This window comes from Ursus arctos, unplaced genomic scaffold (genome assembly GCF_023065955.2).
Source record: "Ursus arctos isolate Adak ecotype North America unplaced genomic scaffold, UrsArc2.0 scaffold_17, whole genome shotgun sequence".
NCBI classification, from domain to species: Eukaryota; Metazoa; Chordata; class Mammalia; order Carnivora; family Ursidae; genus Ursus; species Ursus arctos.
In genome coordinates this window covers 39,026,414-39,041,934 of record NW_026622841.1, presented here as the reverse complement: position 1 = coordinate 39,041,934, position 15,521 = coordinate 39,026,414, and the positions used below count along the sequence as shown (strand labels likewise).

At 44.9% G+C, this 15,521-nt stretch overlaps 1 protein-coding gene across 1 annotated transcript; it reads left to right on the top strand.

Moving 5' to 3' along the window:
* The first annotated feature begins 2,121 nt into the window (after positions 1–2,121).
* On the top strand, positions 2,122–8,293 carry TTR (transthyretin). The gene is made up of 4 exons (XM_026496148.4): positions 2,122–2,278; positions 3,373–3,503; positions 5,408–5,543; positions 8,040–8,293. Exons 1-4 carry the CDS (start codon positions 2,210–2,212, stop codon positions 8,145–8,147), a joined length of 444 nt encoding a protein of 147 aa, XP_026351933.1. The 5' UTR covers positions 2,122–2,209; the 3' UTR covers positions 8,148–8,293.
* The last annotated feature ends 7,228 nt before the right edge of the window (positions 8,294–15,521 follow it).

Below are 15,521 nucleotides of genomic sequence, written 5' to 3'. Positions count from 1 at the left end.
ATGTGGGCCTAGAGCTGCCATCTTTTCTAATTTTTCAAGAGAAGCCAGAAACACAAATTTTTATGCAACGTGTCTCAACTTTTAATTTTAGCAACTATTTCAGAATATTTAAAGAAACATTCCACAGCCCATACATGTCTATCCTTGACACCAGAGCTTTTGTATCATCTCATATTAAAAGTTACTAGAAAGGTCCTTTAAAGTAAAATATTAGATATTTCTTTTTTTTTTTTTAAGATTTTATTTATTTATTTGACAGAGAGAGAGCACAAGCAGGGGGAGTGGCAAGCAGAGAGAGAGGGAGAAGCACGTTTCCAGCAGAGCAAGGAGCCCGATGTGGGACTCGATCCCAGGACCCTGGGATCATGACCTGAGCCGAAGGCAGAGGATTAACCAACTGAGCCACCCAGGCGCCCTAGATATTTCTATTTTACAAATGCATAAGCATAACACATCTGGGTTACTAAATAGCTCACAGAAAGTCATCCTGGAAATGGGGCAATAGAAGTAGGAATTGGATGATTCAGGTTTATCTGTCTCCAAACTCAAAACACTTTCCAGCTCCACTTCAGAGCCGACTCTAAGGCTCTAAGATTCCATTTCTAGCTATGCTCAGAAATGGATTTGCTCATTGCTGCTTTCCTGTGATCACCCCACCCTCCCCAAGTCACTTGCACATTTCCATATTCCCGAAATGCCTCCCTGTCCTTCCACTACGCCCTGAAAGCCGTTCTCCTTCATGATCTCTTATCAGCTTTCTTTCAGCCTGATTCCGTCAGCTCTGGGAATGCCCTCCCAGCCCTCGCTGCTCCAAACTCGACCCATCCTTGACATGTATTTGTCCAAAATTGTTGTCTCTCTTCCGCATGTCTCTGTAAAGACAAACCTGTCTTAATGAATCAACGAACAAAGCCACGTACACATACGTGCGCATTCATACACCCGAGTTGATACTTGATCAGTGAATCATGAAATAGTGATAATTTCTGGGTGTGTAAGTTGGGAGGAGGAAGAGAATATGCTGTCAACCATAACTTCCAGTTCTCACAGTCCTCTCCACTTCCTTCAAGAAATTTGGATTGTGAATCTTTTTTTAAATAAGCTCTAAGCCCAATATGGGGCCCAAACTCACAACCCCAAGATCAAGAGTTGCACACTCCACTGAGTCAGTCAGCTTCCCTGGATTATGATTCTTGAGGTTTAAAAGCCAGCTGGGTAGCCTTGTTCCTGCCCATCAACACAGGAGAAGCAGTAAGAATATCTGGTTTTCCGGGCACCTGGGCGACACAGTCGGTGAAGCAACTGACTCCCGGTTTCAGCTCAGGTCATGATCTCAGAGTCGTGGGATCGAGCCCCACGTTGGGCTCCCTGCTCAGCTGGGAGTCTGCTTGAGATTCTCTCCCCCTCCCTTTGCCCCTTCCACTCATGCTGTCTTGCTCTCTAAAATAAATAAATAAATAAACATTTTTAAAAGAAGGATATCTGGTTCTCTGTATTTTAGGCTTTTTAATGCCAGTTTGAAATATATCATTATTTCTTGGGTTGAGATGAACCTTGTCTGGGAAGAACACAAAAACCGGTGGAGAAATGGCTGAGTAAGCAAAGCTTACAGATGAGTTTGTTTGGCTAAAACATAGGCTTTTTAAAATACAAGCACTGTCAAAGGTTTTTCCTCTTGACCGCCCCCCGCCCGACATATACCAAGTGATGTTTTCTAATGCACTGTATTTAACTCTGTGAGGCCGGACGTCGTTCCATGTGAAATAGAGTATTACAACTTGCGTCTAGCATCTAAAACGAAAGACAAAACATATAGAAAATGAAAAACAAAAAAAAAAAAAACAAAAAACCACGCAGAGAAATCTGTAAGGGAGGGAAAAAAAAATCCCAAGAATGCTGCTGCTGCCTCCAGCCAAGCAGGGGGAAGAATATGTTTGGTTTTGTGTGTTTTGTTTTGGTGATCTAGCCGGGCAATGACCTGTTACGCATAAGAATATTTCATAGAGCTAATGTTCCTACACTCTAATCTCTCTAGGCAAGGTTCATATTTGTGTGAGTTACTTATTCTCTCTTTGTTGACTAAGTCAATAATCAGAATCAGCAGGTTTGGAGTCAGTTGGCAGGGATCAGCAGCATGGCTTGGGAGAAGTGAGCATAAAAGCCCCAAGCTGGGGGCAGCCGCCACACAGGCCCTCGCGTTCCTGGCAGGATGGCTTCTCATCGTCTGCTCCTCCTTTGCCTCGCCGGACTGGTACTCGTGGCTGAGGCTGGCCCTGCGGTGAGTGTTCGATTCTGCGAAGTCCTTTTATACAGACCCTTAGGTCCACTAGGCAAAGAAGTGACTTCTCTCAGCTCTGCCAGCCGCCTTTTGTTACTAGGACAAGGGTACCCCGCATAGGCTTTTAAATGTCATTGATTCAAACTTCAAAATGAGTCAAGCTCTGCAGAGCTCTGGGACCCTGGTGCACCCCGCTATTGCTTTGGTGCCCTGGGCCTGCAGGGTCCTGGCTCCTCCGCTCCATTTCCTCAGATAGATGGTAGAAATAAAGACGTGATATTCGCGAAGCTACCAATATCACGTTTTCAGAAATGGATCCTTTTATAAAGTTCATTTCCCTTCAGCTAATCAAAATGTCTTTATTGATTAATTTTTGAAAGGCTTGGCAGACACCATTCTAGTCAAATACCGAATTCTTTAGTCCTCTAGAAGAATTAACTAATACTATTAAATGGGTCATCAAATAGTCTGGCATGACTTTACAACTAGTAAGTGGGAATGACTACAGCAACAGAGAACTAAAATGCTCTAGGGGGGAGAAACTAACTATTGGGTCCTATGGCACATTACATCTTTTCAGTAATTCCACTCAAATAGCGAGGCTTCACAAAGCAACTGCTCTCAGAGGGCCTATTTTCTCCCTTAAAATTCATTAGACACATCCCCGGTCGATCGCAGCATGTCCGGAGGCAGAAACCAGCCTTGCTCTGGGAGCACTCATGTCTCTGTTACACTGAGAAGGGGAGCTCATTAACTATCAACATATATACTGCTGGAAATGCAATTGGCATGTACATCTTGCCTTGTTCCAGGTTTCTAACACCATCAAGGATAGATCCTTTCAGGGGCACCTGGGTGGTTCAGTTGCTTAAGTGTCTGCCTTTGGCTCCGGTCATGATCCCAGGGTCCTGGGATCAAGCCCTGTGTCAGGCTCTCTGCTCAGCTGGGCGTCTGCTTCTCCCCCTCCCCCTGCTCGAGCTAAATAAATAAATAAATAAATAAATAAATAAATAAAACCTTAAAATAAGAAAAAGAATAGATCCTTTCACTCTTACCGGTTTTATTGACCTCTCACTGGTCTTCTCTATGCCCAGGGCTCCGGTGGATCCAAGTGTCCTCTGATGGTCAAGGTCCTAGACGCTGTCCGAGGCAGCCCTGCTGTCAACGTGGCCGTGAAAGTGTTCAAAAAGGCTGCTGATGAGAGCTGGGAGCCCTTCGCCTCCGGGTAAGCTACCCAACAAGCCCGGACCTGGGACCTCCTTCTAGCAGCTCATTCCCCTGCCGCTTGTAAGAGAGAGTGCCTCACACCATTCGCTGAAGAATCTTCAAGTAGATTGAGAATGCAGGCAGGGGTCAAGTAGGCCATGGGGAGGGTGCCCTCCTCTTGCTTTGCTTCTCCGGGAGCGCCCAGAAGGGACAGACGGGAAAGGAAAAAGGAGTCAGCTTCTCCTCTGTCTCTAGTAGCGGTCCACTGCGTTCTTGGGTCACAGACCACTCTAAGAAGGTAATGAAAACTGTGATCTCTGCGCCTAGGAAATCACACACACACACACACACACACACACACACACGTATTAATCAATTTCAGGAGTGTCACAGATTCTCCGGTGCCCTTGCAAAACACTCAAGCTGAGTGTCCTTGGCTTGGAATTTTAGGCAAGAAGAACAATTTGTATCAGTTTATTAATGAAAGGAAAGGACTTGAGGGACGGCACTGACAAGGCACGCGTCTGCAGTTTATCTGGATCCGCCAGAATCCAGAGCTGTGTCTAACCAGCGCTCGTGGAGCACCTGCTCCGCGCCAGGCTGGAGGCTGGTGCTCTCGGTAACAAAAGGACACAGACAAGAAAGACACGTAAGCAGAGCACGGCCACAGACCGATCACCCAACGTCAGGGGCAACAGTGACTTCTCACCTTCCTCGGCCACCGCACAATTTTCATAAAGTGTTTTCCAATCTCCCTTAGCACGAATTTCAAAGAAAATGCACATTAGCAAACCTAAACCAACTCACTGAACGAATGAGCAGCCAAGAAACCCTCAGCACCAAGCGATACTGCTAAGTGTTTACGTCTCCAGGAAGGAAAATTTCTGTGGGCTTTAACTGAATCTCAAGAACCGCATTACGATTCTTCACCCATCACTGGGAAGACCATTTGTGTTGGTGTGGCTTCAATTGAGTTTTTATTTGTGAATTCATTTGTGTTTATCTAAAATGCCAAGCACAATGTGGAAAGTACTTAAGAGAATATTCTAAGCAAGAGATAGAATGAACACCAAATATATTCAGATGTTCATGGGAATCCTCTCTTCTGACAAGACAAAAAAAAAAAGGAAATTAAATATTTTCTTCCTAGAAAAGAAGAAAGGTGGAAAGGCAATTAGAGTTAGTAAAGACAATTTCCATTTTTATCTGTCAGTTTTTGAGGTCTAATGGAGGGCAATTCTAACATCAGCAATGGAGCTGGTACTGTATAGAAACAGAAGTTCCCTGGTTATTTTTTTAAAGAGAGTTGCCTCGTATTTGTTGTTAGCAAAGTGTTATTAAAAAGATTAAATATATACATAATTTCAGGTACAGGTTCCTCATTATACTTTGGCGTTCCCCCTGTGCGTTCAAGTGGTACCACCTCTGAAAGACACCCTCACATGCAGGGGGCGGGAAGGAGTAAGACCCTGGTGTCATGGGGACCGCAGAGTCCAAGCAGCTCATGCCCCCACTTCCAAGGGGTAGTTATGAACCTTCATCCAAACACCAACCCTGAATTGCACTGACTGTTTTTGAGATGAAACATTATACCTATACCTTCTGTTCTCCTAAGAAAAATCTAGAATAAGCTTTTTGAAATCTTTCTGACAAATTTCCTGTCAGTTAATTTCAGTAACTGGGATTTCACCTTTCCTTCCCTCTCCCTTTCTTGAATATGTATGTGTGTATATATCTATATCTATCTATATATTTCCCCCCACATATATGTATTATATATATGTGTAGATATATATGTATCTCCCCCCACATATACGTAGTGTGTGTGTGTGTATGTGCGCGTGTGCACGAGCCTGTGGTGTCACCTTGCCATGGCATTCATTCCCCTAATGCCTAACTTAACCTGTAATTTGCACCTTCTAGGAAAACCAGTGAATTTGGCGAGCTCCATGGGCTCACAACGGCTGAGAAGTTTGTGGAAGGGGTATACAAGGTGGAATTAGACACCAAGTCGTACTGGAAGTCACTCGGCATTTCCCCGTTCCATGAATATGCAGAGGTGAGAGCGTAGAGACACGCACGTTGCTTTTTAGTATTTTCCTTGTTTTGTTGTTGTTAATCCCAGACAGCAAATTCAAGATGATAACGGCAACACAAGAGATAACACTGGTCGAGGATACACCACGTGCCAGGCTGTTGTCTTTTCTATATTTAACCTACTCAATCCTCCTCCACAGACCATTGGGGCTGTTATTATTATCCTCATCTTACAAAGGAAGAATTTGAGGCACCGGGCAGTGATATAACTTGCCCAGAGTCTAGTAAAGGGACGAGCAGAAATAATGACCAACAGGGCCCCAGCTGGGCTTAGCCTCAGGTGTGCCTTAGCCTTCTTCCTGTAAGAAGTCAGGCTAAAAACAATAATAATCAAGCCACATTGTAGGAACCTTCAAGTGATCCACGGCCCAGTCTTGGTGCCTCCTCCTTGTCTGTAATTCCTTAAGTCATTTAAAACAGATGGCTATCACGGAAAGAGAATCCAGACATGCTGGCCAGAGTCAAAGATCAAATAACTGCATCAAAAATAGCTCAGCATGAAAGGGAACCATCCTCTGTGGCTTAGTCATGGATGAGACTTTCAATTGACATCAAATGGTTCTTTTGGTAGACGGTGTTGCCAGAAAAACCGTGGGAGCCTGGTTGACTTCTGGGGCTCACAAGTCATCCAGGGAGATGGGGGTCCCCATCTCCCAAGAAGCCTTTGGCTGCCCCGCCTCAGTGGCGCAGCAAGACAGACTAGTTTAGATGGTGCAGGGCTTGGAGGCGCCTACCACAAAACGCGTGCCCCTAGAGTCTCGGCCTGCACCCCAGAACACACGATCAGGCTCCTTGGAACCCTTGTCTGCCCTGGGCTCAGCCTAACGAGAGGATTCACGGCCACACGGCCCACGATGTGTTGCTCCTCGTCGTTAGATGTTAGCTTCCTTGTCTGTCCTGACTCCCTTAGCACTCATTCAACTAACATTAGGAAAATAAAAGCCTTCTATGTGTCCAGCACTCTGCTAAATGCTAGAAATTCATACGTGAAAGCACACTGCTGCTCTGCACGTCCCGGGTCCCCCTCTGTGGCTGGTGCTGGGGGTCCAGCCGTGAGTTCCTTCCCCGCCAGCCTCTGCTGACCCAGGCCTCCCACACTTCTGCGTCAGCCACCTGCTCCCTCGCCTGTGACCCGGGCAGCCCCGTTTTACTCACCGAGAGGGTTAGGAAATTTCCTGCAGAACTAGTCGTCCTCTTCACTTGGTGGGACTGTGAGCGCAGACTATGCCATCTACAGTTTTGAGGAAAAATCAAGTGGAGCTGAAAGCCAAGGTCAGTGTCAGAAGCTTTCCCTGGGTGATTCCAGACGCTTGGCCTTTAAGGAATGCTTTTTTCTCCTTCAGGATTCCAAGGTGATTCCTCCCTCCTCTTGCCCTCATGCTGTTTTTATTTTCAGTATGGTTCAGTCAGTTTTTTTTTTTTTCAAACAACCAAGGCTTCCTTCTGCCATTTGAGGAAAAAACTCATTTATCCAGGATGTGTCCAAAGCTCAATCCAAGGCCTGTATACAAAATAAGTAAGATTAAAGGCCTCCTCGCTGCCCCCCATCTCTCTCCTGAGCCAGCTTCCTGCCTAGTTGTCTCACTCTGGCATCTAGACTCCCCCGGTGCCTGGGTCTCAGAAGCTCTGCTAACCCTGCCTGAAGTACATGACCACCTGGAACAACACTTTGGTCAGCAATCTGTCCAATCAGGAAGCTCTAATGAGCTCCAACCCAGGTGTGTCTATTTCAAAATTCCCACGTGACCCCGCACACTCTGCTGTGGTAACGAGAACCCCATACTGCTTTTACTCCATATTTCATTGCTTCTTACACACATAAACACATACTTGCTCTTTGTGTTAAAAACTGCAAAGGAATAGAGGGAGAAAAATCTCTGGGTTTGGAGACAGAAGCCTTAATTTCTAACCTGGCTCTGTCCTGTGTCAACTTGGGCCAAACCCTAACTCAGAGGTCTGGTTTACTTACTTATCTCTAAAATGGGAAGAATATTCCCTGTCAGTTCTACAATTCCAGGTCTCTGGTGTGCGGTGAGGATGGCAGTCCCCGTTCTTCGGTCCTCAGACGACTGAATGCCAGTTACTGCCTCTCCTCCTCCTTTTCCTAAAACCAAGAAAATGGACAAGAACACTTAGGCTTTCTGTGATTTCCCTCAGTCAGGCTAGCACCACCCTGATTTTTAGTGTGAATTTGCAAAAAACAAACACAGGCAAGAGAGAGAGAGACCTGGTTACCCAGGCGGTAGGAATGAAATCTCGTTCCAAGGGCTGCATCAGTCTCCCATGAAGTCTTCTTACTGGCATATTTGGATTTTTGCTTTTTGTTCAATCTGTTCCAGAAAAAGAAACCATAAGATAAAATGAATTAACTTGGCACTGGACTTCCAGTGGTCTCCCTCTTGGTGACTCACCTTTCTAGGCTCTGATAGAAACGGACCCTGTCTGTGCTCTCTCTTAGGTGGTGTTCACAGCGAACGACTCTGGCTTCCGCCACTACACCATCGCGGCCCTGCTCAGCCCCTACTCCTACTCCACCACAGCCCTCGTCAGCAGCCCCAAAGAATGAGGGACGCCTCCCTGGGTGGATTTGAAGCTGAAAGGACGGGATTTTTGTGTAACCAGTAGTATTCCATTTTTATTAAAGCAGTGTTTTCACTTTATAAGCTATGCTAGAAACTCGGGCAGAGACAATAAAATGTTCCTATTAAAGCACTTCTCATTTCATTTGAGCTCACTTTTTTATTCCCTTGTTGTCCTCTCAAAGAAAAAAAAATTTGAATTTTAGAGAGAAGCAAAGGAACTCAAAGAAGTCTCTGGCTGAATTCTGGAGGGAAGTCCCAATTTCCAATGTCTTTCGAGCTGAGCACGTATTTGACGTGGTCCACGGCCATTAAAAACACACATTCTGAGAAAGAGAAAGCTTTTGTTTCCTCTAACCTTCGCTGAATAGCAAAAGACAAATTCTGAGGACCCACTTCTTTATTCTGTGCATTCCCTTTAAGTGCTTTCCTGATTTTGAGAGCAGTGCCCAGCTGTGCCGGGACAGACCTGCAGTGACTCAAGGTCTCTAATCCGGTTCTGACCAACGGCAGCCCACAGTCAGCTGACTAGAGGATGTAATCAGAGAACCCTCACACCCCGATTCACTTAGACTCATCCAAAATTCATGTACTGAGAAACCCTACATGCCAAGTGCTATTTTAGGCGCCCTGAACATAAAGAATGAGATCTAGTGTCTGCATTTCAAGAGCTCACAGACTTTGGAGAAGATGACGATGTCAATGTGATTTCACCGAGGCTGGGGTACAAGGCTCAGCGAGGGGAGGAAAGAGGGCGTAGCAAACAGCCGGGAGAAGTCAGACAGGGACACTGAATAAATTTCACTTCTGAATCTTGGCGGTTTACCAGCTAGAAAAGGGAGGAGTTATTCTAGGTCGAGAGAGCAGAGATTGCAAGGCCCACACAAAGTGAAACGACGCGGTAAATGGAGGGAACAGATGGAGATTGAGGATGTTGACGGGTGGGAGGTAGTAAGGTGGGCTAGGTTGTGCTGCCGTAATGACAATCCCAATCTCCGAGGTTCACAAAACCACAGTTTCTTTCTCCCCCGCGCCAAGTCCGGTGAAGGAATTCTTCGTCTGCTGACCCCCAGGGTGGCTTTCCTCCAAATGGTAACTCAGGGCCCAGATTTGTTTATTTTGTGGCTTGAAGGGACACCCAGTCGGCAGACTGGGGGAAGAGACAAAGTATGATCTTCTTCCCCCCTGTGCTGCAGTGAGACCGATGATTCTCACTGACATTTCCCCAGCTAGAATTTGTCGCATGGTCTCCCTTAGACACACCGAGCGGTATAGTTCCAGACAATATGGACCCAAGCTGGGAAACTCGTCACAGGTGTCCCCCATTTGGCTGGGGCAGAGATAGTTACTTCTGGGGCACAATCTCCAACCAGGGTTCCCCAGGACAACCTGGGTCTGACCCAAGGTTTAGGCCTAAACATACCTAAGCAGTCATTCCATTTTCTGCCAAATTCAAAGCTAAAATCTTGCCATGCTCTAGCTGACCGTGTAGAAAGAGGAAGAAATTTGAAGAAAGTGGAGTGTAGGTTTTTAACATGTATTCATTAAGCTTTGCCCCAAATCCATGTGGTAAAATCAATGCCTCTAATTCTGTTAACAAGGTTAGCAAGTCCTTTTTCCGTGTATATTAGGCCAATCCACATCAAACTGACATTTTTATAGATTAAATGGTCAAATATTGGCAATTTTATAAGAATCAATCTAATACTTAACAATGACTGTATTGGTCACTGACCTGCCTATTAATTAAATGCTACATTTCAATTTGGCCGCTGTTAAATAGCTATGGATTTTTATAGCCCAGGCAGATTGAAAATATGCCATATATGTATCTGAATTGAATTTAACTTTTTAATGTTCCTGCCTCATTTCTTTTTGGCATCAACAAATTGAATCTTGTCCATTGAAATCAACTCAATTTGACTTCCAGTTTAACGTTCAGCCTTCTCCTTCCTTTCTGAATGTCATCTATCTTCTGGAAGCTATGTAGCATCTTGGCATAAAGCAGAATGTGTTGCCTGGTCCCTGAGAGTCCTCTGTCCCTGCTGCCTCCACTGAAATGATTCTTTCTCCCTTTGCTCTTTGTTATGTGTTAGTATCTTGGCTTATGCCTTTCACGGCCACAGTTACAGGTTGAATTGTGTCCCCTAAAAAGTTATGTTGAAGTCCTAACACCCAGTACCTGTGAATGTGACCTTATTTGGAAACAGAGTCTGCAGACGTAATTAGTAGAGATGAAGTCAGTAGGGTGGGCCTTAAGCCAACATGACTGGTGTCCTTACAAGAGGAAAATTCAGACACAGATAACACAGGGAGAAGGCCATGTGGTGACAGAGGCAGAGAATGGACTAACAACCAGCCGTGAGCCAAGGACACCTAGGATTAATAGCCATCAACAGAAGTCTTCTCCCCTACGAGTTTTGGAAGGAGTGTGGCCCAGCTGACACCTTGATTTTAGAATTCTAAACTCCAGAACTGTGAGACCACAAATTTCTGTTATTTTAAGCCACTCACTTAACAACCCTGGGAAACTAGTGTAGCCTCCTATGGTATTCTTCCAAATTGTATCCTGGGCTTGTAGTCACTGAAGTATGTCATTCTGAAAGTCAAAATTTACACGTAATATTTCTTTAGATTTCTTTTCTTCCCTAGTGACGCTGAACATACTGTCTTGTGCTTATTGGCCATTCGAGCCTCTTGTGAACTGCACGTCCACATCGTTTACCGTATGACGCAGGGGGTCTGTCTATTCAGTATTGGTTTATTAAAGCCCTGTGTATTTGAAAGATATTACAAGTTGTATTTGAAAAGTAGATGTGGTGGACAGAGGACTAGTTATCTAAGCTGTAGAAAAGCACATTAGCTGAGATATCTTCACGGAGGTTGGTGTGATCATTGCAAAAAGGAGGGCAGGAACTGGGTCGTCACACGCAGAGAGATGAAAAATCATGGGGGGATAATTGGATGGGTAAGTTCAGGTTACAAAATCACCGAATGCTAGGTTTCAGAAGTCTTTTTGGGATAAGAAAGCTGAGCTATAGAAGGTTAAGTAATTTGCCCAAAGCCACACAGAGAGCTGTGCAAAGCCCTGAAAGGCAGAGAGAGAGATTTGCCACAGTAGTCCGTGGGTTCCTGATTATTCAGATGGTGAGGAGCTGCTCACCCGAACCCTTGAAATAGCAATGAGCACTAATAAGAAAATCCCGCCAAAAATGCACAAAAGCAACAATATGTGCTTCATCTCAACCTTGGTGGCCTCCCATCAGCCCTCCTCTCTTTCCCATAAAAATACCCAAGAAATAAGAGTATCTTAATTAATTCCATTCATGGCCTTTCCCACTAATCAGAAACACACACATCTCTTACTTCCCTAAAACAAAAGGGTCTTCATCATGTTGTATCAATTTCCCAATAACCTCAGGAATAAGGATGTGGCCGAAGATTTCACCCTGGGATAGATAAATGAGAGGAGGAGCACCACGATGATTCACTCTATGTGTCAAATTGGTCAGGCTACAGTACCCAGTCTTTGGTCAAACACCATTCTAGGCGTTGCTGTGAAGGTATTTTTTGATGTGATTAACATTTTTTCCCTCCATCTTTATTGGGATGTAATTGACACATAACATTGTGTAAGTTTAAATGTAAAACATGGTGATTTTTTTAAAGATTTTATTTATTTATTTTGACAGAGAAAGAGGCAGCGAGAGAGGGAACACAAGCAGGGGGAGTGGGAGAGGGAGAAGCAGGCTTCCGGCTGAGCAGGGAGCCTGATGCAGGGCTTGATCCCAGAACGCTAGGATCATGACCTGAGCCAAAGGCAGATGCTTAATGACTGAGCCACCCAGGCGCCCCATAAAACATGGTGATTTGATAAACATATATATTGTAAAAAGATTCCACAATAAGGTTAGTTAACACATTCCTCACTTCACATGGTCACCTCTTGTGTGCGTGTGTGTGGTGAGAACTTTCAAAATTTACTCTCTTAACAACTCTCCAGTATATGATACAGCATTGCTAACTATAGTTACCATGCCCTACATCACACCCCCAGAGCTTACTCGTCTCATAACAGGAAGTTTGTGCCCTTTAACTACTTTAGACGTGATTAACACTGAAATCAGTGGACTTTGAGTAAAGCAGATTGTCCTCCGTAATGTGGGTGGGCCTCATCCAATCAGCTGATGGTCCTATGAAAAAGACTGAGGCCCCCAGAGAAAGAAGGAATTCTGCCTGCCGACTGCCTTTGGACTCAAGACAGCGACATCAACTCTCCCCTGGATCTCTAGCCTGCTGGCCTGCCCTGCAAATTTCAGACTTCCCATCCCCTACAATCACATGAGTCAATTCCTTAAAGTGAATCGTTTTCTCTCTATATATATGTGTGTATTTAAATACAAATATGATTGAATTTTTATTTTAAATATAAATTTATTAAATTTATATGTATATTTATATTTATATTTCTCTGGGGAACCCTAATACAGGGACTATACTACCATCCATTCTTTGAAAAGCCTGTGTATGGTAATAAGGAGGCCTTGAAGGGTCTGGACCAGGGGAATGACATGATGGAAGCTGGGTTTAAGAAAACTAAACTTGTGGGGCGCCTGGTTGGCTCAGTTGGTTAAGCATCTGCCTTCAGCTCAGGTCATGATCCCAGGGTCCTGGGATCCCAGGGTGTTGGGCTCCCTGCTCAGCAGGGAATCTGCTTCTCCCTTTCCCTCTGCCCCTCCCCCTTGACTGCTTGTGATCTCTCTCTGGCTCATGGGATTGATTAAAAGCGGAAGCAGGGGAACCAGACCAACTCATTTTAGAAATGAAGGTTTGAGGTGTGGGTTAGTGTGATTTGGAGTGGTGTGGTATACAAGGAAATTCAGAAAAAGGAATGAATATTAGCTTATAAAATGGGTTTCATTTGCCTTGTCCAGAAAAAAATGATGACGTGGTTTAAAAAGCACCCAGTGCCTCAAGGGAGAGCTGAGTGAAAATACCTCTTCAACCCATGTAGACTTCCTAATATTTGAATCAATAATTTATCTCCATATACAAAAACATAAAAATCAATAAAGTAAGCATGTGTGTATGTGTGTTTGATGGTAAATGTTTAACAACAGACCCTTCAGAGAAAAAAAGTCAGCCCAGATTTGTAGTGTTTGCCAATGTCTTGGTGTAAGTAACCGCACCACGGCCAATTCCAAGCCAGCAGCATGGTGTCCTGAGGCAGAGCCGGGACGAGCAGCACATGGTGTGGTGGAGATTTCCACCACGCAGATGCAGCAGTCGTAAGCAACAGCAAGAGCGTACAGAAGATGATTAGAAAGAAATGAGATTTGAGTATTTCTTACCTTTATTTTAAGATAATTTAATGCAGTGTTTGATAATCAGCTCATAAAATTCCTGAAAATTTAACACAACGCATTACCTGCCGGCTCCAGGACACCAGTGTGGAAATGCTCTGAGTCACAGCTCTTTCAGATGTCACTTGACTTGAGTGTCGTCCATGTGTGTGAATGGGTGGAGGGTAAGTGTAAACAGCAGTGTCATTGAAAGGCAAGGTATTCATTCTCATAAAATGTCCCTGGCCTTTCTAAAAATAAGACAAAAAACTGCTGCTATGCTCTCCACATAAAACATATTCAACGGAACATAATTTGATTGGGACATTTATATGCAACAATCTGTTTCAAGATTACCTCTGTTGAAAGTCTTTCCTGGGTGGTGTATCCTACCGTTAGGGAAACAGAGGTCACCATTAAAATCAATGGGACGTCCTGAGCCTTTGAAGCCAGACTTCACAGGTAAAAATTCTTAATCTGGGCACCCCTAGATGAATTGATTCGTACATTTCCACCCCCATTTAACCTTTCTGATGTTTCAGGATGCCACACCGCTAAAGCCAGGAGGCTCATCTCTGGGGTGAGACCAGCCCCTCAGCACTTGGAGGGGCATGGAGAAAAGGAATATTTTTCTCACGGTTACCAAGATAAACAGAAAAGAAACGCGATGCTCCTGTACTCCCTCGACACCTGTTGGCATCTCTCGGGCATCCTGGCTCTCCTCGGGGCCCAGGGCCGCGCTCTGCAGCGTGAGGATGTGGCTGGGCATTGATGCAGCCTGAGGACAAGAAGGGAAGGCTCAGAGAAGAGGTAACGAGTGAATGGAGTCGTATGAACACCCACAGGGGGAAGGCGAGTCCGCAGAGATGAGCCCAGTGCGGTCAGGATGGCTGGAGCGCAAGGGCCCGAGCAGGGAGGCCAGGCTGACGGGCAGCGGCCGGCCTGTGAGACTCCTTCTGCGCTGCCCCATAACCCGCAGTGCAAACGGGCACAGGGGCGTGGGCCTCTCATCCCAATGCAGGGCTTCAAGCAGAGAAGCGGCGTGATTAAATTAGAATGCCCGAGTACTGTTTCTTGTTTAAGAAAAAAAAGTCTATGCCCTGTTGCGTGTGTGTGTGTGTGTGTGTGTGTGTGTGTTAATTCCAGTATAGTTAACATAAAGCGTTACGCAAGTTTCAGGCATACAACACAGTGATTCAACACTTCCATAGCTGAGCTCAGTGCTCTCACAGGAAGTTACTCTTAATCCCCGTCTCCTATCTCATCCATCCCCTCTGGTAACCATCTGCTTGTTCTCTATAGTTAAGAGTCTGTTTGGGTTTTTTTTTTTTTTAAGATTTTATTTATTTATTCGAGAGAGAAAGAGCACAAGCATGGGGAAGGGGGCGGGCAAAGGGAGAGGGAGAAGCAGGCTCCCCACTGAGCAGGGAGACCAGCACTGGGGCTCGATCCCAGGACCCTGGGATCATGACTGAGCCAAAGGCAGATGCTTAGCCAACTGAGCCACGCAAGTGCCCAAGAGTCTGTTTTTCTATTTGTCCCTTTTTTTGTTTGTTTTTGTCTTAAATTCCACATGCGATTGAAATCATATGGTATTTGTCTTTCTCTGACACTTATTTCGCTTCGCATTATACCTTATAGGTCCATCTATGTTGTTGTAAATAGCATGATTTCATTCTTTTTTATGGCTGACTATTCCATTGTGGGGTGTGTGTGTGTGTGTGTGTGTGTGCGCGCGCGGGTACCACTTCCTCTTTATCTGTTGATCTATCAGTGGGCACTTGGGCTGCTTCCATAATCAGGCTATTGCAAATAATGCTGCAGTAAACATAGGGGTACATATATTTTTTTGAATTAGTGTTTTCATGTTCTTTGGGTAAATACCCAGTAATGGAATTACTGAATCATGTGATAATTCTATTTGTAACTTTTTGAGGAACCTCCATACCGTTTTCCACAGTGGCTACACCAGTTTGCATTCCCACCAACAGTGGACAATAGTTCCTTTTTCTCCACATC

Bases quoted from the DNA above. Each gene is read 5' to 3' on its own strand.
- TTR (XM_026496148.4), top strand. From the start codon at position 2,210: ATGGCTTCTCATCGTCTGCTCCTCCTTTGCCTCGCCGGACTGGTACTC. The intron at 2,279-3,372 runs GTGAGTGTTCGA...CTCTATGCCCAG, and splicing joins TGGCTGAGGCTGGCCCTGCG to GGCTCCGGTGGATCCAAGTG. The intron at 5,544-8,039 runs GTGAGAGCGTAG...GCTCTCTCTTAG, and splicing joins CGTTCCATGAATATGCAGAG to GTGGTGTTCACAGCGAACGA.